Raw genomic sequence first — 27,525 nt, 5'->3', positions numbered from 1 at the left:
CAAACAAAAAGTACCACATCCCAACTAACATAACTGAATATGTAAGCATTGAAAATTATTTTAGAGATCAATCTCATTCCCCTCATTACAGATTAGGAAAACTAAAGCCCAGGGGACAGAGAATGGTACAGGATTCTATATAATTCTACTCATGTGATTTTCCAACTAAACCTCACCTTTTTCTTTTCGTCTCCTTTTTCTTCTTCTTCTTTTTTTTTTTTTAGAGCCATAGCACAGATCCAGCTTTGCCTTATGTTATGATATGTCCAGGGGATATTACTTGTTCAGATTTTGGCAGTCACATAGGAGCAAGCTGCTGGAGCTTTCATTATAGATATTCTTCTGCAGAACAGGTGTGTAGAAAAAGGTCTGTCCTATTTCCCAGCAGATGCTCAACCTGTCTTCTCCCATATACGCACCAGCTCAGTTGAAGCAGAAGTAACCTATGCCTGCGTAATGTCACTCACACTGTTAAGAAAATGGCACTATTGTTGCCTGGTTACCTCTCTATTTTCTTAATTGCTTCTTCATAATGTGAGTTTCATAAGCTATAGCAACTCATGGAAAATTCAGAATTACAGAGAATTGCCACTGTCACTAGCTTTCCAATTTCCATCTGGAATTAAAAATCCAGATCTCTTATCCTATCTCCGCCATAGGCTTATAACCTTGGTGAAGTAACTGAACTTTCTGGGACACTGGTTTCCTAACGTACTAAATGAGTAAAATGGACTTCATCAGTGGTTGAGATCATTTTTAGGTGGCTGCACCTGGGCTTTATGAGAAATGAAAGTGAAGTAAAATTTTAATTTTAACCAGAGCTACAGTGGCCTAGTTGTCTACTCTCTGAACATCCTCCTGCTTTCCTAGGTTTCCTTGAGAAGCTACACAGAGTCCAAATGCTCCAAGGATCATGATCCTAAAACTGCTGGATGACAGGATCTAATAATCTCTTTTGGCTCTGTCATTGTATCAGCCCATGATTCCACGCTAGAGGGGTGTGTGTATGTGTGTGCACGTGCACACAACACATGCACGTGCATGACAGAAAGACGTGAAGGATTTAGGCCAAAGATGCTTATGCATGCAGAGTTGCGCAGAACCTTAAACCCTTAATACCACAGATCGTAGACTGTTTTATTTTTTCCCCAGTGATGTAGTCTCAAAGGAAACGAAGTGAGATTGAGACAGACATTTTTGCCTTTTCATCTCATTTTTAAGCCCTATGACAGAAATAAACCTGCATTTGTTATAAAAATTTGTATGGTTAAAGGTGGTGGAGAATGATTAATATCAAAAATTTCCAAGTGGAGAAGAGACTGGTGATTCAGTTCTGCTAAGCTCAGTACTGGGCAGAGGCTATGGAAGCCCCTGCCAAGATTCAGCCAAAACGCCAGTCATCATGTGGTATCATCTCATAATTCCTTAGACATAAACTGAAGGTCACTGTATCCTTTAGAGAAGTGAGAGAAAGGCCCCTTCATACAGAAGTGGCTAATGTATAAGAGTTCACTAAATGATAGAAGTCAGAATACCTCTGATAATTCTAATGAATACGCTAAGGTCTTTAAATACTACTTTCAACATCCTTTTATATTTATCTCACTACAGAAGTAATGTAGATAATGAATTCCAACTGCTGGAATGTATTTAAAGTTCAGAGGGGAATAACAAATCTAAAATATTATTTGGAGATTAACATTCTTAATACTCTAAAATATTTACTTTCAGCTTTTATGTAGCTGTGTGTGTGTGTGTGTGTGTGTGTATAAATGATATATAACACCATAAGAAAAATTGTTACCATCAGCAATATATAAAAGTGCTTTGTGATCAAACTCTCACAAATATTAACTGTTACCCATTTTAGTTTTGATAGTACAATGCCATATTCTTGATCTCTTTGATTCTTTGATTCTTTGATTACTTCTGAGGATTAATATCCTTTAGTATTTACATAATTTTTAGTTTTTTTTTTATATTTTAAGTTTGCTTTTAGAATAGAGCAAGCTTTCCATTTAGGATTTTTTAAAATGACTTAAATTTATCACTTTTAATTTTTTTTTGAATTTCATTTTAATTATTTTATTTAATTTATTTTAATTATTTAATTGTATTGCATTGTATTGTATTTTCAGTAGGCTTCACCCTGAATGTGGGGCTTGAACTCAGGACCCTGAGTTTAAGAGTCTCATGCACCACTGACTGAGCTAGCCAGGTGCCCTGAGCTATTAAATTATTTTTAAATAGTATGCTTAAGTACATGCAGCAATAGCCAATGCAGAGCAATGTCTATATAATGCTTTAGTGTGAAGAATTTATATGTAATATAAAAGTCACCAAAGAATAATAATAACGAAGCGTTAACTTTTTACTCATTAAATTCATGTTAAGCTATTCTATTTTTTGAAATTAATTTTCTCAAATTCAGACTACTACAAAATTTAATAATAATGAAATGTAGGTTCCTCCTTTACGTCCCAAAGCCACTCGCCACAGGTAACTACTATTACATCTTAATATATACAATACTCTATGGGTTTGCTGATTTCTATAGTACAGGTAAGTACATATTATAAAGGTGGGTTACACCTAGGTAGGTCTTAGTATAATAGGTTTTAAAACATCATTTTTCACTAAAGAATAATATCTTTCCATATCAGCACATGTAGATCCACCTCATTCCTTTTTTTTTTTTTCTTTTAAGATTTTATTTTTAAGTTATTTCTACAACCCAACATAGGGCTTGAACTCACAATCCCAAGATCAAGAGTAACATGCTTTACCAATTGAACCAGCCAGGATCCCTCACCTCGTTCATTTTGATGGCTCTTTCATAGGTTGACATACGGTTGTATTTTATGTTGTTTTTTTTTCCCCCAACTTTATATCCAATATAGCAATAATCATCACTGTGTATCTGTAGTTGGGCTTAGTATGTGTTGTTTCAGGAAGCGAGATTCTCAGAAGTAGAATGGCTCCATTGAAGTGTATGTGTATTTTCAGTTTTTAACTTACTGCCAAACTGCTCCCCTAAATGGGACTTGCCATGTTAAAGTCCTATCAACTGTATGTGGCAGCACCCATTTCTCTACAGTTGCCAACCCTGGCTCTTCTAATATTTATTTTAGAAATATTGGTAATCTGATGGCATTTTGTTTTAATTTATATTCCTTTACTGTTCCTAAGTTTTCACATTCTTCAAGAGTAATCTCCTTATATATGTTAAGGAATGTTTGCAGTTTAAATTGTGTCTTGATTTCCTCTTTCATTAGATTGTTAATATTTGATTTCTAAGTACTTTTATAATTAATTTCTAATTTTATTGAATGGAAGTCAGAGGATGTGCTCAGAAATACACTTATTGGTTCCACAAAACATAAATCTTATGGCTGTCTCTTCCTAGAAGCCTGGTGATGCACCATGTTATCAATTTTGCTTTAGTCTAATGATTGAATTCAATGCTTTACCTAGATCATGTTACATTTCCCATGCCTACATCCATATCTAGATAACAACTATGTGAAAAGTCAGGTTGCAGAAGATTTGATAAGAACATGTTATCACCCCTGGTCAATAATTTAGAAACTACCTTTTTATAAGACAATAGGGACTTCAGATCATCCACTATCATCTGCTCATTTTACAAAGACAGAAATTAAAAGTGAACGTCCCAAGATTATCCACTTAGTCGGTCATGACTCACTTCATTCTGAACTAATGGACAAATGAGCATTATTTCTCTGAAAAGAAAAAAATAATTCACATTAACAACTTTGATCCTAATCAAGAAAACTAATTGTAGGTTAAGTTGGCTCAGAATTTATAGTGTATAATTCATTCTGATTTAGAGATCAGTATTCGTTGAATCAGTGAATGGTTTGAAAGCAACACTGATGAGTCTCAACTTTTGCATTTCAACAACTTCTGACATTGGCGGCCCTCCCTTTTTAAGATTATATGTAGCTCCTCTGATGACGTCGGTATCCAGATTTGTCACTGTATTTAGGCTATTTAACCAGATTAGTGTAGGCTTTTCCACTGAGTCAGACTACAGACTGAATTTTTGCCTTAGTCACAAATCTTCAAAATAGAGGGTTTTCACAACAATAAAAAGTTTGATTTCTAATATTTACAAGTAGTCTGAACATACTTAAAAACCAAAATTTTAATGAAATATTTTAATATGTTTTGTGTTTCTGAGGATGAATTAGTCTAATGTGGGTTTTCTTCTTTCAACATTCTTCACTGAATTTTCTATAATTTTTCACAAAAGACTGGAACCGTTTGGCCAAATACTGACACAGAAACTAGTCTTTTGAAGTTGATAGACATAGACATAGTGGACACACTTTCCAACTATCTTTGAAATGAAGAGTTCTTCCAAGATCAATATTATAATATTTTCAGCTCTTTGTTTTGTTTTTGTTTTTGTTTTTGTTTTTCAGACCCTCCCTCATCAGTTTCCTTTCCTCTGAAACCAGCTGTGATCATTGGGCAGGGGTCTGTCTTGGCCCCCTGTGCTGTTTTCTCCCTATCTTTCTTTCTCAAGAGTTTATTTCTTATATAGGTTCAGCCTATATGAGATGCATAGCATCTCAGTCTAAGTCTCCTGTTCCTATCTCTCCCTCAGGCTTGGGAACTGACGTACTGAATTATCCCAGAGTCAACCCAAAGTTAGTCTGTCTGAAACTAGGCCTACCCTATCTCATACCTACCTGACCCCGCTCCCTGTTTCATCAATAGAAAACATATGTCAAGTCTCTGGAACTTAAAATATTAACTTGAGCTATTATTTTATTTCTGTCTCTCTTTTTTACCCAATTCTCCAGGCAATTATGATTTCCTGGTGTTTCTTTTGCAATGTTTACTCATGATTTGAGTTTCTACTGCTACAGTATTGATTGGAGTTTCAGCCCTTTAAGAATTCCCAGATGATCTTTGGGGATCTACACATAATCTTCTACACACAATTGCCAGATATGTCTTCCTAAACTTACTTTCAATAATTAGGGCTTCTCTTCACTATCCTTCAGATGCAGTTAATGATTTAGTGAAAAAGATAAGATGTTTCAGTTTTGTTAACTATTGCATGATTGAGTTGGATTACGTATTTCTTGGCTTCCTTATGTCATTCTCTGCATTTGTTGTCTGAGTTCCACAAACAGGTCTCTAAGAAAGCCTTTGCTATTCTAGTTTCATACTTTGACTCATTATTTCTCACACTTGAATTAACTTTGTAATCTTGGTCTATCCAAATTATTTAAATTTAAAAATTCAAGTTAAATCCTGAAGGTTTAACTGAAGATATTTAGTTTAAAATTATTGTAGCCTTCTGAAAAAAGAAAAAAATATCTAGTCTTTGTCTCTCCAAAATAATTTTATCTGGCCCATATTGAACTCAAGTTGGAAGAGGTGAGTCCAGTCTTAAAATAGAGGTAAAACCACCTCCCCATCACCCCCCGTCTGACTCCGCCATTGCCGCTACTGCTGGGAGGAGGGAGCCATGATCCAAAGAAACCAGAGCACTTGAGAAAACTGTTTACTGGTGGTTTGAGCTTTGAAGCTACAAATGATAGTTTAAGAGAATATTTTGAAAAATGGGGTTCACTTACAGATAGTGTGGTGATGAGAAACATTCCAAGGCTTTTGGTTTTGTGACTTACTCTTGTGTTGAAGAGGTTGGTGCAGCAAATGTGTGCCTGACCACACAATGTTGGTGGGTGGAACCAAAGAGAGGTGTTTCTAGAGAGGATTCTGTAAAGACTGGTGCCCATCTAATAGTGAAGAAATTTCTTGTTGGTGGTATTAAAGACACAGAAGAGAGACTACTTTGAAAAGTATGGCAAGGTTGAAACCATAGAAATTATGGAAGACAGGCAGAGTGAAAAAAAGAGAGGATTTGCTTTTGTAACTTTTGATGATCATGATAGAGTTGATAAAATTGTTATTCAGAAATACCACACTATTAATGGGCCAAATTGTGAAGTAAAAAAGGCCCTTTCTAAACAAGAAATGCAGTCTCCTGGATCACAAAGAGGTCATGGAAGTGGATCTGGCAACTTCATGGGTCAGGGAGGAAACTTTGGAAGTGGTGGTAACTTTGGCCATGGTGGAAACTTTGGTGGAGGAGGAGGCTATGATGGTGGAGGATGTAGCAGCAGAGGTAGTTAAGGAGGAGGTGATAGAGGATATAATGGATTTGGAGGTAATGGTGGCAACAATGGTGGTGGCCCTGCTTATAGTAGTAGAGAGTAGTAGAGGAGGTTATGGTGATGGTGGACCAGGATATGGAGACCATGGAGGAAGATATGGTGGTGGTGGTGGTGGTAGAGGATATGATGGTCACAATGAAGGAGGAAATTTTGGAGCTAGCCGTGATGGTGGTGGTGGGAACTATGATTGTGGAAATTACAGTGGACAACGACAATCAAATTATGGAACCATGAAGGGGGGGCAGTTTTGGTGGAAAAAGCTTGGGCAATTCCTATAGTGGTAGTTATGGATCTGGTGGGGAGATGGTGGAAATGGTAGCAGAAGGTTCTAAAAAATTTTCAGGGGAAAGGGGCTATAGTTCTTTGCAGGAGAGAGAGTATGGAGTTAACAGGAAAGCAGCAGGTTACTTTGAGACAGTTGTCCCAAATGCATTAGAAAAACTATAAAAATCTGCCACAGAAGGAACAATGATCCATAGTCAGAAGAGTTACTGCAGCTTAAACAGGAAATACTTCTTGTTCAGGACTGTCATAACCACAGTTTGCAGAAAGTACAGCTATTGATTAATGCAATGTAGTGTCAATTAGATGTACATTTCAGAGGTCTTTTATCTGTTTTAGCTTTTTCTTTTTCTTTTTCTTTTCATTACATCAGATATATTGCCTGGTGAATTGTGGTAGTGGTGCCAGAAATAAAAAAATTAAGGAATTTTTAACTTAAAAAAAAAACAAAAACAATTATTTTATCTGTTTTATCATTTTTTTTAAAGAGAGTTTATTTATTTTTGACAGACAGAGAGCACAAGTAGGCAGAGCAGCAGGCAGAGAGAGAGTGGGAAACAGGCTCCCTGCTGAGCAGAAAGCCCCATGTGGGGCTCGATCCCAGGACCCTGAGATCATGACCTGAGCTGAAAGCAGAGGCTTAATCCACTGAGCCACCCAGGTGCCCCTGTTTTATCATATTAATAGCACATTTGTCATATTCATAGCACAACTGGAAAAACCTAAATAGCCTTCTGCATAAGTGCTAGGTAAGAAACCTGAGCATAAGACTCAGCTCTGTGATTTCCAAACATTTCTTGGAATATCTCCTCCAAGCCCACATACCAAGCCCATAATACGATACGAGGTCTCAATTGCCTCATCTGTGAAATAGGTAGGGTTAGAGTAAATAGTTCTCAAGTCCCTTTCAGTTTATGATCCATAAACTGATATTTAAAGACATTTTGTCAACATAGTGTCAAATATACTTTACTATTATAAAACAAACTCTATCATTATAAAATAGCCTCTATTACATGTTTATCTGGTGATCATTAAGTTTCTCAAGCCCATGCCCTTATAAGAATATTCAAACTTCAGAATCAACATAATTTTTTGTTACTATATGAAACCAATTTTATTTAGTTGACATGCTACTAAAGTGACATGCTACTAAACAGGTTCTGATACCAGTTCTAGTGTGAGGGGGAATCCCCATCCCCATACCAACAAGCAACTCTTGGGATACCATCTGAGAGTTTTAAACTTCAACTCATTTGTAACTCTACCTGGAGAGAGCCTTGGATTCCACAGGTTATGGGCTCGGTCCAGTATGACCCCCATCCCAGCCCCATCCCACTCCACCTACCAGTCATAAGTCCAGGTTATCCCCTGTGATTCTGATGGACTAGCTGCAAATTTGACCTTCGAGCAAACCCCTCCTTGAACCTCAGACACTAGTAGCAAGTTGTTACTTGGTTGTTACCTGTACTTCTTACCAACCGCCTAAAAATCACAGATTCCCATAATCCCTTTCTTCCTTGGGTTCACCAGTTGATTAAAAAAAAGACAAACCTGTTCCTCAAAATGTTGAAAATAGAACTGCCCTATGACCCAGCAATTGCACTACTGGGTATTTACCCTAAAGATACAAACGTAGTGATCCGAAGGGGCACGTGCACCCGAATGTTTATAGCAGCAATGTCCACAATAGCCGAACTATGGAAAGAACCTAGATGTCCATCAACAGATGAATGGATCAAGAAGATGTGGCATATATACACAATGGAATGCTATGCATCCATCAAAAGAAATGAAATCTTGCCATTGCGACAATGTGGATGGAATTAGAGCGTATCATGCTTAGCGAAATAAGTCAAGCAGAGAAAGACAACTACCTATGATCTCCCCGATATGAGGAAGTGGTGCTGCAACATGGGGGCTTAAGGGGGTAGGAGAAGAATAAATGAAACAAGATGGGATTAGGAGGGAGACAAACCATAAGTGACTCTTAATCTCACAAAAGAAACTGAGGGGTGCGGGGGGGGGGGGGGGTGGGGGGGGGGGGGGGGGGGTTATGGACATTGGGGAGGGTATGTGCTTTGGTGAGTGCTGTGAAGTGTGTAAACCTTGCTACTCACAGACCTATACCCCTGGGGATAAAAATATATTATATGTTTATAAAAAATAAAAAATTAAAAATTAAAAAAAAAGACAAACCTCATTTTAGAATCATTTAAAGACCTTTACCATATTTGCAAAGAAATTGATTATTTGTACTTTTATTATTTATTTATTTATTTATTTATTTATTTATTTTTGGTGGTGGTGACAGGAGGTAGGGGGCCCAGTTCAACAGTTGACTGAAATGCCTCTTTTTTTTTTTAAATTTTAAGAGTTTACTTATATATTTGGGAGAAAGAGCAGGCTTGAGTGGGAGAGAGGAGGCAGAGGGAGATGGAGAGGTAGACTTCTCACTGAGCGGAGAGCCTGATGCAGGGCTCAATCCCGGGACCCTGGGATCATGACCTGAGCAGAAGGCAGATGCTTAACAGAGTGCCCAAGTGCCCTGAAATGTGTCTTTTTTTATCAAGTTTTTCCTCTCTTTTCTATCATGCCTCTTCTTTTTCTTTCTCTCACTTTCAAATCCCTTATGAAACTGTGTTCTTTTTTTCTTATAGCAACTAATAATTTTGTTCTATTCTCTGAGCTCAAGGGTGTGAAGTTTGGAATTTGAAATTTCTGATATTAAGTCATCCTTTACATGATCATTTCATTTATTTTGTGTGTGTAGAAATGATATAGATTTTCATAGTGTATTATTTTTCCGTCCATTATATAAATCTCTTTCATTAACTATGTTGTACTTCAATATATTGTCTTGGAATTTTTAGTAATGATAAAATTTACAAATAAAATAATGACTGCTTCTTAAAAAAAAAAGAATAAAAAGCTTCTATTTAAAAAAAAAAAAGTTATCTCAGGAACAGACAGATGGAAGAGGTGCATAGGGCATTGGATGTGAAAAGGAGAACAAAGCTTCCATGTTCTCTCAGGTGGGCTGCTCTCACCAAATCTCCAAGTATTCTCTAACCCTGAAGTGCTCTGATCTCCATCTTTTTGGGATTTTATGGAGGCTTCGTTACATAGGCAAGGTTGATGAAATCACTGGCCATTAGTGGTTGAATTCTGTCTGTAGCCTCTCTCCTCCCCAGAGGTCAGGGGGTAGGACTGGAAGTTCCAAGTCTAATCACCTGGTTGGCTGTCCTGGCTAGCAGCCCCTCCTCCTTATGTGCTTTCCAAAAGTCATCTCATTAACATAACAAAAGATATTTCTATGCTCTCATCACTTAGGAAACTCCAAGGGTTTTAGAAGCTCTATACCAGAAACAGGACAAAATTACATTATAAATTACATCACTCCTACATATTAATTGAATAAGCTTAGGCAATTTTTATTGGAAAAACAAAAAAGCTTACTAATTACAAGGTCCTGTGCCAAACACTAGTTAATTGGGAATGGGGTGAGGGACACAGAAATGAATTCAAATGAATTCTACGTTTAAGGAATCAATTGTCTAATGAGGGAGGCATACAGATAAAGATGAAGGAATTACTACAATTAATTAAGAATTTAACATTACAAATGCTACTGTACATACACAAACTTGAAAGTTTACAACAATATTCCAAGGTAGTAATTATTAATTCCTATTTCTGAGTATATACTATCCACTATATTCAATAGGTGTCTTTTGAGGCTTAGAAGCATTTCTGGAGGAAGGCTTATTTAAAGGGAGATTATTTCTAAATGGACATGTCACTTAGAAGAGAGCAGTGCCTGTCAAAGTACCATTGGAGCTGAGTCTTCTTTCAAAAGCAGAGCAGACTTCCCATTGATCCTGTGGGTAGGAAAGGCATGTTAGGCACATAGAAAAGGTTGACCAAAATTCCAGAGGCAAAGAAGTAGAGGTTATGGTCAGGGAATTCTGGTGATTTAGTCTGGTTGCACAGAAAAGCAGGGAATGAACAAAGAGAAAGGTACGGCTTTTGAGTTTGGGAGGGCACAATATTAAAAGAGGGTATTACTCACCCAGGGAAAAAGTAATTGGAAAATCTAGCCATTCTAAGCTTTTTCAACACTGACAGCTAAATCAGCTTGCATAACAGTACATAGACCTACCCACCTGCTTAGTTTCTAATGCAATTTACTAAAAAGTTGTATCTTCCTACACACTTCTTTATAACTAATTTGACCTATACCAGATAGCAGTTTTACAGCAGAAATAGTCAACATGAAAAGCTCTTTTTTCATGATAATTTCCTATTCTCCTTCTGGTCTACTGAGTTTCTAAGCAAAATGTTTCTTGTTCTTTTGTTCCCTCTTACAGGCTTACAAGAGTTGTGCTCATCTCATTGTGAGCTGGAGAAGAGTGTGTGGGCTGCCAAAGGCAAACATAAAGGTGAGTTATGAGGGTAGATTTTCAGGTGCTCCCACCAACTTCGCTCTTCAGTATAATGGAGTAGCAACTGCAGAGTCTTTGTCGGGAGTGAAAATTTAACACTGATTCGTATTATCACATTCATGTTATTAATTATTCATGTGACACTTTAACTTACCATGCAGTTTGCAAAGCACATTCATATCTGTAATTTACTTAGTTTTATCCCAAGCTTCTAGTGAAATTACATTTACTTGTAAATGTCTTATGCAAGATATAACATACAAAAACCTTTGTACCACTTGTTCTTAAGAAATGAATTTAAGAGTCATGTGTCTGGGCGGCTCAGTCAGTGAAGTGTCAGTTTCTTGGTTTCAGCTCAGGTCATGATCTCATGGGTCTTGAGATCAAGCCCCAAGTCCTGTCCTGCTCTGCACTCAGCAGGAGGCCTGCTTGAAGATTCTCTCCATCTATACCTCCCCCACCTCTCTCTCTTTCTCTCCTAAAAATAAATAAATAAATATTTGAAAAAAATGTTCACATTATAAATTAGTAGCTTGGCAAGTATTAATAAATTAATCAGCTCAAGGCCACTGCCAAACCATTTGATATATGCTTACTTATAACTTCTGATGTAAGATATTTAATGTGGATTATATAGAGTCTATATTGTATATAATTTATATATATAGGCAATATCTAACTTATGATGGTTTAACTTACAGCTGTTCTGCTTCATAATTGTGCAAAAGTGATAAACATTCAGGAGAAACTGTACTTTGAATTTTGATCGTTTCTCAGCTAGTGATATGCATGCCTATGATTCTGGGCAGCAGCAGCCACAGCTTCCAGACACACAGTCATGAGGGCAAAGAACTGATATACTTAGACTCATCCTGCACCTATATCATCATTCTGTTTTTCACTTTCAGTAGAGTATTCAGAGTATAAATTACGTGAGATCACTAAAGCTTTATTATAAAATAGGCTTTGTGTTAAATGACTTTGCCCAACTGTAAGTGTTCTGAGCACATTTACAAGAAGCTAGACTAAGCTATGAAGTTTTGTAGGTTAGGTGTACTACATGCATTGTTGACTGATGATATTTTCAAATTAGAATGTGTTTATTGGAGGGTTCCCCTTTCTCCACATCCTCACCAGCATCTGTCATTTCCTGACTTGTTAATTTTAGCCATTCTGACTGGTGTGAGGTGATATCTCATTGTGGTTTTGATTTGTATTTCCCTGATGCCGAGTGATATGGAGCACTTTTTCATGTGTCTGTTGGCCATCTGGATGTCTTCCTTACAGAAATGTCTGTTTATGTCCTCTGCCCATTTCTTGATTGGATTATTTGTTCTTTGGGTGTTGAGTTTGCTAAGTTCTTTATAGATTTTGGACACCAGTCCTGTATCTGATATGTCGTTTGCAAATATCTTCTCCCATTCTGTCAGTTGTCTTTTGATTTTGTTAACTGTTTCCTTTGCTGTGCAAAAGCTTTTGATCTTGATAAAGTCCCAATAGTTTATTTTTGCCCTTGCTTCCCTTGCCTTTGGCGATGTTCCTAGGAAGATGTTGCTGTGGCTGAGGTCGAAGAGGTTGCTGCCTGTGTTCTCTTCAAGGATTTTGATGGATTCCTTTCTCACATTGAGGTTCTTCATCCATTTGGAGTCTATTTTCGTGTGTGGTGTAAGGAAATGGTCCAATTTCATTTTTCTGCATGTGGCTGTCCAATTTTCCCAACACCATTTATTGAAGAGGCTGTCTTTTTTTCCATTGGACATTCTTTCCTGCTTTGTCAAAGATTAGTTGACCATAGAGGTGAGGGTCTATTTCTGGGCTTTCTATTCTGTTCCATTGATCTATGTGTCTGTTTTTGTGCCAGTACCATACTGTCTTGATGATGACAGCTTTGTAATAGAGCTTGAAGTCCGGAATTGTGATGCCACCAACTTTGGCTTTCTTTTTCAATATTCCTTTGGCTATTCGAGGTCTTTTCTGGTTCCATATAAATTTTAGGATTATTTGTTCCATTTCTTTGAAAAAGATGGAGGTACTTTGATAGGAATTCCTACACATAGGAAATGTGTAGATTCCTTTAGGTAGTGTAGTGATGCGAAGGGGCACGTGCACCAGAATGTTTATAGCAGCAATGTCCACAATAGCCAAACTATGGAAAGAACCTAGATGTCCATCAACAGATGAATGGATAAAGAAGATGTGGTATATATACACAATGGAATACTATGCAGCCATCAAAAGAAATGAAATCTTGCCATTTGCGACAACGTGGATGGAACTAGAGCGTATCATGCTTAGCGAAATAAGTCAAGCAGAGAAAGACAACTGTCATACAATCTCCCTGATATGAGGAAGTAGTGATGCAATATGGGGGCTTAAGGAGGTAGGAGAAGAATAAATAAAACAAGATGGGATTGGGAGGGAGACAAACCATAAGTGACTCTTAATCTTACAAAAGAAACTGAGGGTTGCTGGGGGGAGGAGGGTTGGTAGAAGGGGGGTGGGGTTATGGACATTGGGGAGGGTATGTGCTTTGGTGAGTGCTGTGAAGTGTGTAAACCTGGCGATTCACAGACCTGTACCCCTGGGGATAAAAATATTTTATATGTTTATAAAAAATAAAATTTTTTTTTAAAAAAGAATGTATTTATTGGGATATAACATCATCATAATTTGAGGAAGACCTGTAGGAACATCTATCAACATAAAATAGCAAACTGCCCCAAAACCTTAAAAAGTTAAAAGTTAGCAATAAACTGACGCATAATAGATGAACGAAGATAAATGCAAACCACACTTCGCAATCAACTTCTTGAGATCCAGCCATAAAGAGAAAGAACAAGGCTATTAGTTTAACTAATAATTAGTTTTAATAATTTTAATCTAAAAAATAATCTAATTTAGATTTTAATCTAAAATCTAATTATTAATAATTTTAATCTAAAAATTAGTTAACTGTATTAGCAATACAGTTAACTAAATTGTCATGGTTAGAGGATAGATCACTCAGAAAGTATATGGTTCAAACATGAATAAAGAGAGGCAAGCATTGACAATGCTTATTAGAGAACTCTTAATGGAAGAATTTATTCTGGCTCAAGATATCCCCCTGCACCATATGTCGATGGGTACATTGAGCTCTCACACTCAGTGCTACTAACCTTTCAAACTGTATAACTCACTTACTTTGCCTTGATTCTAGGCTTGATAGAAATCTTTGCATTAGAATCCAATTTCCAGTGTGTGTATTTTGGGAAATGTATACGCTGAATGTATGCCGTAACTGTCAGTACCCAAAGCAGTATTATTTTCATGGCTTAAGAATAATTTTATTAGTATTGTATTGGTATCATTTATTCCAGGCTTATTGAGATATTGACATATAATTTATGTAATTATGCAATTTATGTATTAAGGTATAATGATTTAAGACATGTGTACACTGGGAAATGATTACCACAATCAGATTAGTTAACACCTCCCACCCTTTATATAATTACTTCTTTTTGTGTGTTGTGATAATTTTTAAGATCTATTCTCTTAACTTTCAAAAATATAATACAGTGTTGTTAAGTATAAGCACCATGCTACACATTAGGTCCCCAGGAACCTCCATATTATTTCATAGTGGCTATGCTCATTTACATTCCCACCAGCAGATCACAAGGGTTCCTCTTCCTCTACAACCAACATTTATTAGTTCTTGTCTTTTTGATAATAGCCTTTCTAACAGGTATGAGGTGATATTTCATTGTGGTTTCAACTTGCATGTCCCTAATAATTAGTGATGTTGAGCGTGCACTCAGCCATTTGTATGTCATCTTTAGAAAATGTCTATTCAGGGGTGCCTGGGTGGCTCAGTGGGTTAAAGCCTCTGCCTTCTGCTCAGGTCATGATCTCAGAGTCCAGGGATCGAGCCCCGTATCGGGCTCTCTGCTCCGCGGGGAGCCTGCTTTCCCCTTTCTTTCTGCCTGCATCTCTGCCTACTTGTGATCTCTGTCAAATAAATAAATAAAATCTTAAAAAAAAATAAAAGGAAAAGAAAAAGTCTATTCAAGTCCTTTATCTGGTTTTTAATCATAAGGTTTTTTGCTATTGAGTTTGTGGGAGTTCCTTATATATTTTGAATATTAACCCCTTACAGATTGTTTGGAAACATTTTCTTCCATTCTGTAAGTTTCCTTTCTTTTGCTGATTGTTTCTTGGCTCTTGAGAAGCTTTTTAGTTTAATTTAGTCTTCCTTGTTTATTTTTACTATTGTTGCTGGCACTCGTTGTGACTTTTTTTGTCATATCCAAAAAATTGTCGTCAAGACCAAAGTCAAGGAACATTTTCCCTATGTTTTCTTCTAGTAGTTTTATGCTTGTGAGTCTTCCATTTACATCTTTAATCCACTTTAAGTTAATTAAAGTGGATAATTCTTGTACGTGGTGGAAGAAAGGGGTCTAATTTCCCTAACCTGTATGTGGTTATTCAATTTTCCCAGTGCTGTATTGCTATTATTAATATATCCTGAGAACTTGGTTGCCATGACTCCACCTTTGAAAAAGGTTCTGCTTCCTTCTGTCAAAGTCAGATTTCTGAGATTATAACTAAAAATCAATCTGTTACCTTAAGATTCCTCTCAGCAATCAGTAAGCCAGCCTTTTTCTGGTATAAAGTTTGCTATTCTTTCTGTAGTACTTAACATCACTCAATATTTTGCCTCTAAACAGCTTTCTTGTACTAAATAATATGGGTAGGAAATTACCAGAAGTTTTTGCAGATCCAGAAGAGGGTGGAGTGGAAACTAGCAAGGATAAATGATGAGTCAACGAAGAAACACATGACTAAAAACAGGCTTTGGGATAAAATTAAATGACCATTAGAATATTAGCAGGAACTGATATTTATCAAGTTTTTCCATGTGTCAAGGTCTGTGTTAGACTCTACGTGAGTTGACTCTTCCCAGCAACAATATGAGGCCAGGGTTACTATCAATGGCCCACTGCAAAGATTTTGGCTCTTCCTTGCTTTAGGATTCTAGGATTCAGGAATCAGGGAACACAAGAAAGAAGTTAGATAAGTGATAAACTGAATCAAGTCCTATTGGTAACAATCTAATGATTTTTTTTCCTCCATTTTTAACAAAAGGTGTTCAATGAATATAATAAGAAGCAAAAAATAAACACTTTGTTTGGGTATTCTAAAAACCTACCAAACCAAAAATCATGCTTCATAAATACAGACCCATCATAATTGATTGTCATCACTGTCAAACTATTTAACACTGTAAAGCTATTTATAAGTCATATCCCCTTATTACTGGTTTAAATCCCAATAATTTTATAAGTTAAATAAGTATTACTTTTTTATTTTATATGTAATCTTTGTATCCCTTTTATAAATTCTAGGCAGGTTTATAAGTATGTTATTTAAAAAAAAAAGGAAAAAAAGGGAAAAAAAAACAAACAGCTGTGATGATCATTCCCGCCTGTGGTGTTCAGACGATAAGCAGTCCATCTAGTTATCAGTCTGTAAAAAAACTGTATTTTATATTATTTCTAATTTCATTATAGTCAGTCCATAAAAATGGCTAGAGTCCACTCTTTTTTCTTTTTTAGTCCTTATTCTTTTCCCTCCCAAAACCTGAGTTTTTCTAGCTCTTTTTTTTTTTTTTTTTTTTTTTGCTCCCAAAACCACTCTGAAAGAGTTGGTTGCAAGTTGCTGGAACAAGGTTCACCTGAAGCTCAGAATGTCTAAAAAGCATTAAGGGTCTCAGTAGGAAAAAGTGGATGAGTTAAGCAGGCAGTCCACAATATCCCAAAGGGAATGGTAAATGGAACTAAACTTCAACTTCAGGAAAAATGTGATGAGATAGAGAGTTAGAGAGGAGACACTGAATTTTCAGTCCCACTTGACCTTTGACAAGTGATAGCCAAGGTTCAGTTTTAATAGATGTCCTCAATTTTTCCAAGTTACAAATCCAAATATTTATATAAATCTCTCAATTCATAATGTTGGCAGTGCCTTCAAATCCCTAAAAAAAAAAAAAATACTAGGTAAGGCTAATAAAGGACCCCGAAGACAGATTTGTCCCTTGTTAGTAAACCCCAAATCTCTGCTTCATTAGCTTCAGAATTTTGATAGAGGACAAGATAAGCAAAACTTAGCCCTGTTAATATGGACTGTCCTTCATCAAGTGACTGATGAGTTACACCAATATTCTGTCTCTCTATTCTGTTTTACTATGGACCTATCATCTCCACTAGGGGCAGGGTGAGAACAGAAAGGGTGAATAAAGAATAAATCTATCTCCTGCTACTAAAAAATGAGGGACCTATGGTTCAAGCATTTATTCTAGATGGGGTTACTGTAGGTTCTGGTTTGCCAGAGACAGTCCTTATTTATAACTGTTACCCCATCCAATGTAATCATTAATAATGACTCCTTTCATACACATAAGTATGCCAGTTGGGGTGGCATTAGTACTGCTTACAAGGGTCATAGCTATAGACAGACCAAAATCACATGAATGCAGGGATGTAAGTCAATCATTGCTAAGTGCTATTTGAGATAAAAACCATTATAGTGTCCAGACTCAAAGCCAGATTAGCTGACCCTAAACTCGGAACTCTTTCCACAATCCAGGATGTTTTCAAGTTTTATGTTAAATGTCAGAGACCATGGATACCAGAACTAAAGCTAAGAGAAACAAAATACACTCAGACACATTCTTTAGGAAGTAACAGAGCACAGATTGTATCTGAGATCTTCTGAGGTCAAGGCTGGATACTTTTCTAACCATCTCCCTGTTTGGAAACCAAATACCAAGCATTATGCTAAACATAAAAGTCATTACACTAAAGGTACAATTTGGTGATGCATCTGTTAAGAGAAATAGAAACCTGAGAATAGGATTAATCATTAGGGACATGACTAACAGGCACAAAAGAATCAGAATAATTCATGATCCTATATAATTAAGTGCTAAATTATTTAGCAAGGATGAACAAGTTCAGAAGAGACTTCATGTGGGTTGGTATATTCAAGGAAGAGGTGGCACATCAACTCGGCCTGGGAGAACTTGATGAACAGCAGATAACAGCAGATGGAGAGTGTTCCCCAAAGAGGAAACAAAGAGAAGTATTTTGGGCTGTTTTTGTGAAGCAGATCAAGGAATATATTCTGACCCAGAGTTTCCTGGGAAGTCCAGAGAAATCTGGTGCATTAAATTAGATTGGGCCAGATTATGAGAATGTCCTTAATGTTTAATTTTGTTTTACACATACATATCCATAACTTTATGCATTCATGTGGATATTCATGTATAAATGCACACATGTGGATATTCACATGCTTTTGAATGTCTAGTTGTTTTTCTTTTTCCCTTATTAGGCTTCCTTCTCTCCCTCTCTTCTTCCATCCAGTTGTATTAACCTACCTACCCATGTTAACAGCCCAGTACATAGATTTCTGTATATTTTCTTCCTGTCAACTAATCATATAGATGCCTTAGTAGGATAAACCATAATTTACTATATTGCTGGGTATGAGTTTTGTTCTAGTATTTTGCTACCAAGACCAATGATGCAACAAGCATGTGGATCATTATTTACGGGTCATTATTTATGGGTGCTTTGTTTGAATGGAATAGACTTCTAAGAGATGGATTATTGGTTAAAATAAGCTGTAATCCTTCACGATTCCAAAGCAGTGTATGAAAGAATGCTTTTCCCAACATCCACTATAAAAATAGATATTATGGCTCCTTTCCATTTTTGCTAATGTGAAGTGCCTAAAAATATACCTTGTTATTTTAACTTATCGTTCCCTGACTAACAGAGAAAAATTTTTTTCATTTTATTTATGATTTTTTTTAGATTATAATATTACAATGTAGTCTGTAAATACTCTGCATTATTTTTTTCCCCCGTTTTGCTTTACTCTTCCTTCTTTTGTTCCTTTTATCAATCAGGGTTCAATGAGCAAAACAGAATGAGATACACTGTAAGTATTATGGAATTGGGATTTGTTATAGGAATGGGAATTTGGGGAGAATAGTCCAAAAAGGAATGTTGAGGAATCAGAGAAAAGCCACTAACCAGCTTTCCTGAAGCACTTGGGTGTGGCAAAGAAATCAAGAGTTTGTCAGGGAGTCTGGAATGGGACCATCATGGAGCATTGGTGGAGCCCCCTGTGGAAAGACTATGGCCTCTGCATGGCATTTCCATAGTTGGGGGGGCGGGGGAAGCTGAATCTGGTACTGGGAAAAAAAGGGGCTAGCTAGACTCTGTCTATCCCTGTGTCATTCTCTCATTGCTTGAAAGCACAGTGACCTTCAGAGTGCACTGGCTACTGCTTTCCTGTAGGTTTACTATCCTTGTACAAATGTCTTTTTGATCAGCTTTAACCTGGAACTATATTGGGAAACCAATTCTGGAGAACATGGCTGTAGTTTAGTGAAGTTGACACAAAAGGAACGTAACAAAGCACATGATTGATTTTTGTGAATGTCTGCAAAGTACAAAGATAATGTATGATGATCTTATAAAATTCTGTTAAATGAAGTTCATTGATTGCAGTAAGTCCATCTAGATCTTTATTTGTTATTTGGTCCATTATACTGTTTAAATTTTTTGAGAAGTATATATTGTCTTCCATTACAGTTTTGTTAATTTGATTGTTTTTTTAAATTAAAGGCTGTAAAGTTTGGTGCATAAAATATATGACTTACATCTTATTTATAAATTATACCTTTATCTTTAGGCAATGTACCTTTTTAACATTTTAGTCCTTCTAATGTGAAATTCCATCATGACTGACATCAATATGGCTAGACTTGCTTGCTTTCTTTTTTCATTTACCTAGAATCACTATGACCACCCTTTATTACTTAACATTAAATATTTATTTCTCATGGAGTACATATCTTGATTTTAATCCAGTTTAAGTCACTGTCTTTTGTGGGGAAAAAAGAGTGCTCATATTTGGGATATTGGCCAATAACTTGATCTTTTTCATTCCCTTTTGCTTTGAACCTATAATTTATGTTGATTGTTGAGTCCACATTTTCCTTTTATTTTTCCTGGTTTGATCAAGGTGTAATATATTTCATTCGTTTTCTCATTGGACAACTCACCATTCTTTTCCTATTCATTAAATATAACTTTTCCCCCCTTGTTCTCATAGTTAAATGAGTTAAACCAAATTATTTTTTCTATTAACATGCATGCTTCTCCTTTGCCTTTTGTTGATCCCTTCCCCAATAAAAGAAGATCTTAATGCTATTTTCATCTTCCACTTTTCTTTTCTAATTCTCCCCTCCTTAGGCTTCCGTAACATTCTTACTTCTCCCACTCCCAACTACCTGGATTTATTGAATTAATAATTAGGATTTTTTTGTGTTTTCTTTTTGATAGCTTTTTGTAGTTCTTATATTAAGTATCTCTGGAGAGTGTGTTATTGTCCATTTGAATTTAATTAGGTAAATCAAGATCTGATACTATTATATTTTACTCATCTTTTATCTTGAGGTCTTTTTTCTAAGTTATTTTTTTTTAAGTAGAACCCATAAGTGTTTAATCAGACTATGTAAGTTATATATTCCTCAAATTATTGCAAATCTTCAAATTTCTTCAAGACTTGAGAATAATTATATCTTGTGTAGAGGTATGTGATTCTGGGATGAAGTCATTTATATCATCATCCTGAAGAAGCTATTCTAGCTTCCAGCATTGCATATTAAAGAGTATGATCAGTCTCTTTTTGGTTTTCCTTAGTCAATATTTTACTGATTCCTAGGTGACAAAGCCTAATTTGAAGATTGGAAAATATAATCACTAGAGTTAAGGTCCAAACTTTCCTGCAAGGGACTGTAAGAAAATTAATGTTTTTATTGTATAAAATATGATGCTCTAGTTTTTTTTTTAATGTTTAACGACAGTTTTACAATAAAACACCACAAACATGGAATACTTAGAGCTTCACACATTTAGAGGTTATATAACCATTTGCTGTCTATTCTTAAAGAAATTACGAAGATGCACTCTTCTTCTAGTATAAAGCTTGCAAAGACTAAAAATATATATCCTGGCTGAATTTGGCAAATAGATTCCAGTATATATCTCTTAAATGTACTGAAAATATATGTAGCTTTTTCTTATTAATTATAGGAATTATAGAAATTATAGGAAGGGAGGAAGAAGAACTTTATTTGATATAAAGTATGATTTACTGTATATTCTTCAAGGTAACATTATGTGATCATCTACTCCGTGATGCTAACATAAATTACTTAGATTTAATTCAATGAATATAAAGGCTATAAATGGCACATTGATTATTGATTTGCCAGTATTTGTTTTTTAAGTAAATTCAGTGGTGTCACATTAAATAATTACTTCAATAATCTCTCCATCCTATAGCTTTTATTTTGGCAAACAGTCTGTTCATCATATTAGTGTTTAATTTCTGACCCCACTCAAACTCATATTTCCACAGAGTTTATATTTGTAGATTTTCTGTACCATTTCCACTATTTTCCTTCAGAGAGGAAAGAGGACTAATCCTGGTCAAACCAGCCAAAAGGATTGTATTTCTGAAGTCAGAGCAGAAATTTTCTTCCAATTGACAAGAATCCTAGAATATGAGGGACAGAAGAGAAGTTAGGAAGCATCTAATCCATCAGCCTTCTTACAGATAGGATACCTTGAACCAAGAAGGCAAGGTGATTTGCACGCTGCTGGAGAGCATACAACTTTATACACCAGTCTATAAGCTCTAGACTCCCAAAGTAGTGCCATCTCTTCCACATTTCTCTGCCAGGTTAAAAAGAGGACCTCCATGGCCAAGTGCTGATTTTCCTTTTCAATTTAAAATCTACTATTGGATTAAAATGGCATAACAACATTTTCTACCTAGATTATTTCTAAATACATTTTTATCATTTTTTATTTCTTTACACTTATTCTTCTAATGTAAGTAATATGTATTTGTTGGTTAAAGTGACTGTTTGACTTACTGTCCAAAACAGGATACATTTTAAAGTTTGAGCTATTAATGATTACACTGAAACAAAAAGCAACCCAGAACATACTGTCACTCTAGGAATAAATGGAAAATAAGGTTAAAATATCAGTAAGCAAAATGAAAGAAAAAATTATTACTTCACTCGTATTTTCTTTATGTAGACTTTGATATGTTTCAATTTTATTACTATAGCTCTATCTATGCATATATTTTTTTTGCAAAAATGGATCTCATACTGAAATATTCTTTTGAAATTTGTTACTAATAAACAGTATATCAGAAAATAAATTTTCATGCACACTATCTTTTTAAAGGATTTCCTTTTTTTTAAGATTTTATTTATTTATTTGTCAGTGAGCGAGAGAGAGGGTACAAGCAGGGTGAGTAGCAGACAGAGAGAGAGAGTGGAAAGCAGGCTCCCTTCTGAGCAAGGAGCCAATGTGAGACTCCATCCCAGGCCCCTGGGATCATGACCTGAGCTGAAGGCAAACACTTAACCGACAGACCCACCCAGGTATCTCTAAAGGATTTCCTAATATTACATTTTTAATGTCTTTGGAAGAATGTCAAGGCATTAGACACATTCTTTACTCCCCCTGGACTGGTTATATTCAAACAGAGAGCATAGTGTATTCACAACCAGTCAGTCCAGCTTCCCAGGGACCACACACTTATTTTCTCTGAAAAGAAAATAGGTAACTGCAGAAGCTACTTTATTTCCACTCCAACTGGCAAATAACCCCAACAACAGACACAGCACAGACCTATACCAGTTGATAGAAGCATCAAGCTATCAGAGTAGATGCTAGCTATAGACAACATTCACACCTAGAACTCTAGGTGAGTATTTATGGAAAAGTTGACTCAAGAGCATGGAAGTTCACCAAATGTGGTAGAGTAGTCAATATGACCAGAGTATCAGTTTAAGAGCTTATGAAGATGAACAGATGTAGAAAATAAACCAACAACTATTACAGTCCTAGATTTTCAAAACAACAGGACCAATCTTTATGAAATTATCTACCTAGAATAAGTAAAATCACAGAACAATATAAAACCACAGTCTTGCATGTAAATTTTGAAAGGTAATTAATACACTTGACTTATCTTTGAATGTCTTATTATTAGACTTTTTTGACAAACAGAATAAATGTTTGTGCTAACTTTCAAAGGAGTGTATATCTAATGCATAATACAAACATGATGAAAAATGCCATGAAATGATGTTAGTCATATTCTATAGGAATTATAGGAGATTAAATTCACATCTAATTGGCTTCATAGTGGGTGGATGTGGAAAGAGGAAGTCTTCGTTTTAGAATTGGTATTGCTCTGGGGCCTTAAAGGATGAGTAGGGGTGGGGAAAACATGACTAGGAGTTTTAGAAGGAGCATCCCAAGTGCAGAAAACAGCAGCAGCAAAAGTAGAGAGGCTTATGAGGAAGAAAACCATTGTAGGACCAAAACTGAGTATAAAGAGTCTTAGAAACAAGATTAGAAAGTGCTGAGAGCAGATCATGGAGCTCCTTGAATGATAGAATGATAAACATGGACTCCATTCTATAGACAACTTGAAATAATGGTAAAGTTTTCAAGTTAGAGAAGTAAAATAGAAAATGTTTATTCTGTCATTACCTCCTTTATTCTACACATCTGCCTTCTCTTAATGCTGTCTTCTTAAACTGTTTTGTGTCCCCCCTGTCTCTTCAGAATACTGTGTAACAAGACCACCTCAGGCTAGATTCAGATTAGGTAGAAGCTGCTGATTTTCCTCCAGTGTTTTCTCTTACTCACTTAGATCCATTAGGAACGTCAGTTCTGAATGCTTCTCTGAGTGTCTAGCCTGGCTGTCAGCAGGACTAACCTGTTGTTACACTGTCGCGTGTGCCCAGGAGCCCAAGGCTTTGGGGAAGCAATTGTTAAATTGTATTCCACCCTTCCATTTATCACAGCACTCGTTTTTTTCAAGAGCTTGTTTATACCTTTAATAAACCATGGATAGTGACTAGAACCAAGAAAGTAGTTAATAGATTAAATATAAATATATATATATATAAAATATATAAGTGGTTTAATATCATTTCTCTTGGTTTTGCATAAGGAAGACAACTGCTCAGGTCACTAAAGCAGCATTTTTCTTGAAGTCATTTTAAATTAATTACTTTCTTTATTTATTCACTAGTAAGTATTCATTGAGTTTGTGTGACTGGAACTGTACTGGTCTCTGAAGAAACAGAAACACTCTAGCTGTTCTCAAGGAGATCAGAGTCTCCCTATAAGAATGTCTCTGGGAGAGCTCTCTCTCCCCTTCTCCCTTCCTTACTCTTTGCAAATAAACCTATTACCGGTGTGACTTGGCTATTTCATTTTGCCCATTAATACCTTAAATAACTGGATTCTAGAAAGAGAATGACTGCAAAGAGAATATCTTTATTTCAGTTTCCATTGAGGCAAAGAGAAGCAGAATCGGCAATCCCAGTTTCAATTGAGTCATTTATTCAAGATGCAAAGAGGTAACGACAGAACTCTCTCAGTTCCTGTGATAGAGCACAAAATGGGGAACCTCACAATTGGCTGAGCTGAATGGTCATATATCTGAGTTCAAAGGAATAGAAAACCGCTTGATGTAAAAGCAGAGTTTCTTACCTCTCGGGGAGGCAAAAGTTAGCATGGGGCCTGATAGATTAATTACCTAAGAAGGACAGGAGACAGGTGGTGAGCTGTGGGAGAGCTAACGCCGCAGAGACCTGCGCAAGGAAACAGAACAAAGAAAACCAGGGTCCAAGACTGAAAAAGAAAAATTAGATTGGTAGAATGATAGATACTGAAGGAGTTTAAAAATATATGTATGTAATCAATATAAATTCAGTGTAGAACATGTCAAAAAAAATATGGAGGTCCAAAAAAATCAGCCTTAATCCTTACTTGCAAAATTAGTTATTTTGGACATTTTGGTATGTTTCTTTCAAGTCTTTTTTTTTTTTAATATATTGCAAAACATAGTTAAGATCATTATATATGATAATCATGTTCCTTCACTGAACATTATATAAAGTATTTTCTCATTTTTAAAATTTGAAGAAACAAATTTGAAACCAAAAATAGTAAAAAAAAAAAAAAAAGTCAGTTTAGCCTTCTCTGATGAGGCTATTAAGTATTCATTTCTAAACTTTCTACAATGGAAATGTTAGATTCAAAATATTTCTTATCAGATCACAGAAAGATTTATTTCTTGGGAAGGTCTTTGTTCAAACCCCTCCATCTCCACTTTCAGAATACATACACATACACATACAGCTTTTCCTTCTCTTTGCATTGCCTTTCCTGTAAAGCAGATGGTGCTTGAAATTGCCTAGGCCCCTCACAAAAGCTGTTCCTCTAGCAACCTTCCTTAAAAGACGATTTTAAAACAAGCAAAGATATTCTTTGAATTCCCTGCTAGCCAATATGTCAGTCCAGCCTAAAATATTACTAATTAAAACTAATCAACTTTATGAGAATATAATTTAATCATAGTTGCACTGCATAGGCTAGGGTGCCATGGTGTTAGATATACAAAATCGCTTTTTAAAAATAATTAATTTCTAATGAGGTTCAAATTCTTAACTCATTCCTAGCTCCAGTGCCTATACATCCTTACCTCCTGCTGAGTTGTGGTTGTAGAAAATAAGACATCAGCACAAAGAAGAGGTTCTAAGAAATTGAAGATGTCCTTATGCCTGGAAGTGTAGAGTAGAACCATGAGCCTTTAATTCTTTCAACTGTTCCTCCTGATCATAAATTGAATTAAAGCTCATATTTCAAAAATATTTCTGATTCCAATAGTGATTTAAAAGTGTTTGTAAAAGAAGATCAGATCCTCAGGAGTTATAATTATAATAGTACGTGATATTTATTGAGCTTTGCTTTGCTGCCATGAACTAGTCTTTAATTATATGATCTAATGAATCATGAGATTGGGTGCTATTAGAATCCAATGAGTTGGACTGTGTCAGAATGACCTATAAGTCAAGCTATATTAGAATTTTAACTGAAGATGAAATAAACATAACCAAGAAAACCTCAGATATTCATTTATTGCTTCGGGTTTCAAAGCCCCCTTCTGTAAAATAGCTGTAAAATGAGGCTCTGTGGAGATAATCTCTGAGGTTTTTTCCTGGATCTTCAGTTGGAGATAAACTCACACTGAGTTAACTTTTCATAACCAAGTATTTCTTCAATGTTTGCATTCTGAGCTTTTACTGAATGTTCAACATTTTCCTTTTGGAAAATCCATTATCCTTCATTCAAGAAGGGGTCTTCAGTTGGAGATAAACTCACACTGAGTTAATTTTTCATTACCAAGTATTTCTTCAATGTTTGCATCCTGGGCTTTTACTGAATGTTCAACATCTTCCTTCTGGAAAAAACATTATCCTTCATTAAAGAAGCCTGCACATTCTATGCTATATGCCTTTCCCTGAGAGTAGAATCAAATTTCTCTCTCCTCAGTGCCTAGCCACAGAAAACTCAAGAAAAATCTAGTCAGAACCACCAGGCTGACTGACCAACTTCTGAGATATCATGAGAGATATTAATAAATTGTAGTTTAAATCTTTTAGTTTCAGAGTGATTATGCAGTCATATTTAACTGGAATGTTTTCCTGTTCACAGCCTGCCCTTGTGCTATACACTACAGGTGAACTCAAAGCATGATGGTAACTCAACCTGTTTGGGGTTTTGAAAACCTTGACATCATTCCATCTTTCTTTTTTCCATCTCCCTTTAATTAAATTCTTCAACTGACTAAGTTAGTCTCACAAACCTTCAAAAATCAGGAAAAGCATAGTTGCTTTCTGTGTCTGTGCGGTAATGCTCCATCTTCCAGGAGGAGCTATGAGGTTTGAGTCCGGCAGCAGGAAGAAGAAGGTAAGAAGACGAGAGCGGCCACTGAGGAAGGTGCCGAACTGGCTCCTGTCCCTATTTTGGGGCCACTGTGATTTGGTCCTCCCCAAGTTACTTCACCCCTTTGCGTGTCAGATATCACCTCTCTCAACTAAAGTGTTGGTTTTTATGGTCTTGAGAATTCTTTGTTGTCCCAGGCCTCAGTTTCTTTTACTATATTAAAATAATATTCTATCTACTTTATATGGCTTTTGTGAAGATTACATTTAGCATGGTAGATAGTGTCTTCTCAATACCTGTTACTTAGTAGGTAAATAAATGGCCCAATGTCACTATCGTATGATTCGAGGCCTCAATAGCTCAAATACAAGAGGATAACTCACGTGTAATATGCTTGACATTTAACATAACTTATCTAATAAAACCATTCTAGTGGCTAAGTGAAAGTTATCCATATTTCTATGCTCGAGTTTGAGAGGGAAAGACAGAAACGTCTCTCCATCTGCTGCTGCATTCCTCTCAGAGGCGAGATCAGCTTTGCCCTTCTGTAAGTGCCAGTATTTACAGACCAACTTTTAGGAAATCAAAACTGTGTCTCTGATTTTGTTATTAATTGGTTTATATAGTTGGCTGCTCCCACATTGGGGGCATAGATATTTAAAATTGTTAAATCTTCTTGTTGGACAGACCCTT

At 36.0% G+C, this 27,525-nt stretch overlaps 1 protein-coding gene and 1 pseudogene across 1 annotated transcript in view; both read left to right on the top strand.

The window, feature by feature from the left end:
- Window positions 1-6,547, top strand: part of LOC132017598 (heterogeneous nuclear ribonucleoprotein A3-like) — a 101,589-nt pseudogene extending 95,042 nt beyond the window's left edge.
- Window positions 1-27,525, top strand: part of ANO3 (anoctamin 3) — a 412,105-nt gene that overhangs the window by 117,529 nt on the left and 267,051 nt on the right. The window contains exon 2 of the mRNA XM_059406869.1: window positions 10,868-10,939. Within this exon, the coding sequence (XP_059262852.1) occupies window positions 10,868-10,939 (72 nt within the window). The remainder of the gene's footprint in view (window positions 1-10,867; window positions 10,940-27,525) is intronic.

This window comes from Mustela nigripes, chromosome 1 (assembly GCF_022355385.1).
Source record: "Mustela nigripes isolate SB6536 chromosome 1, MUSNIG.SB6536, whole genome shotgun sequence".
Lineage (NCBI taxonomy): Eukaryota > Metazoa > Chordata > Mammalia > Carnivora > Mustelidae > Mustela > Mustela nigripes.
Note: the sequence above shows the minus strand (reverse complement) of the source record. Positions and strands in the feature narration are given on the sequence as shown.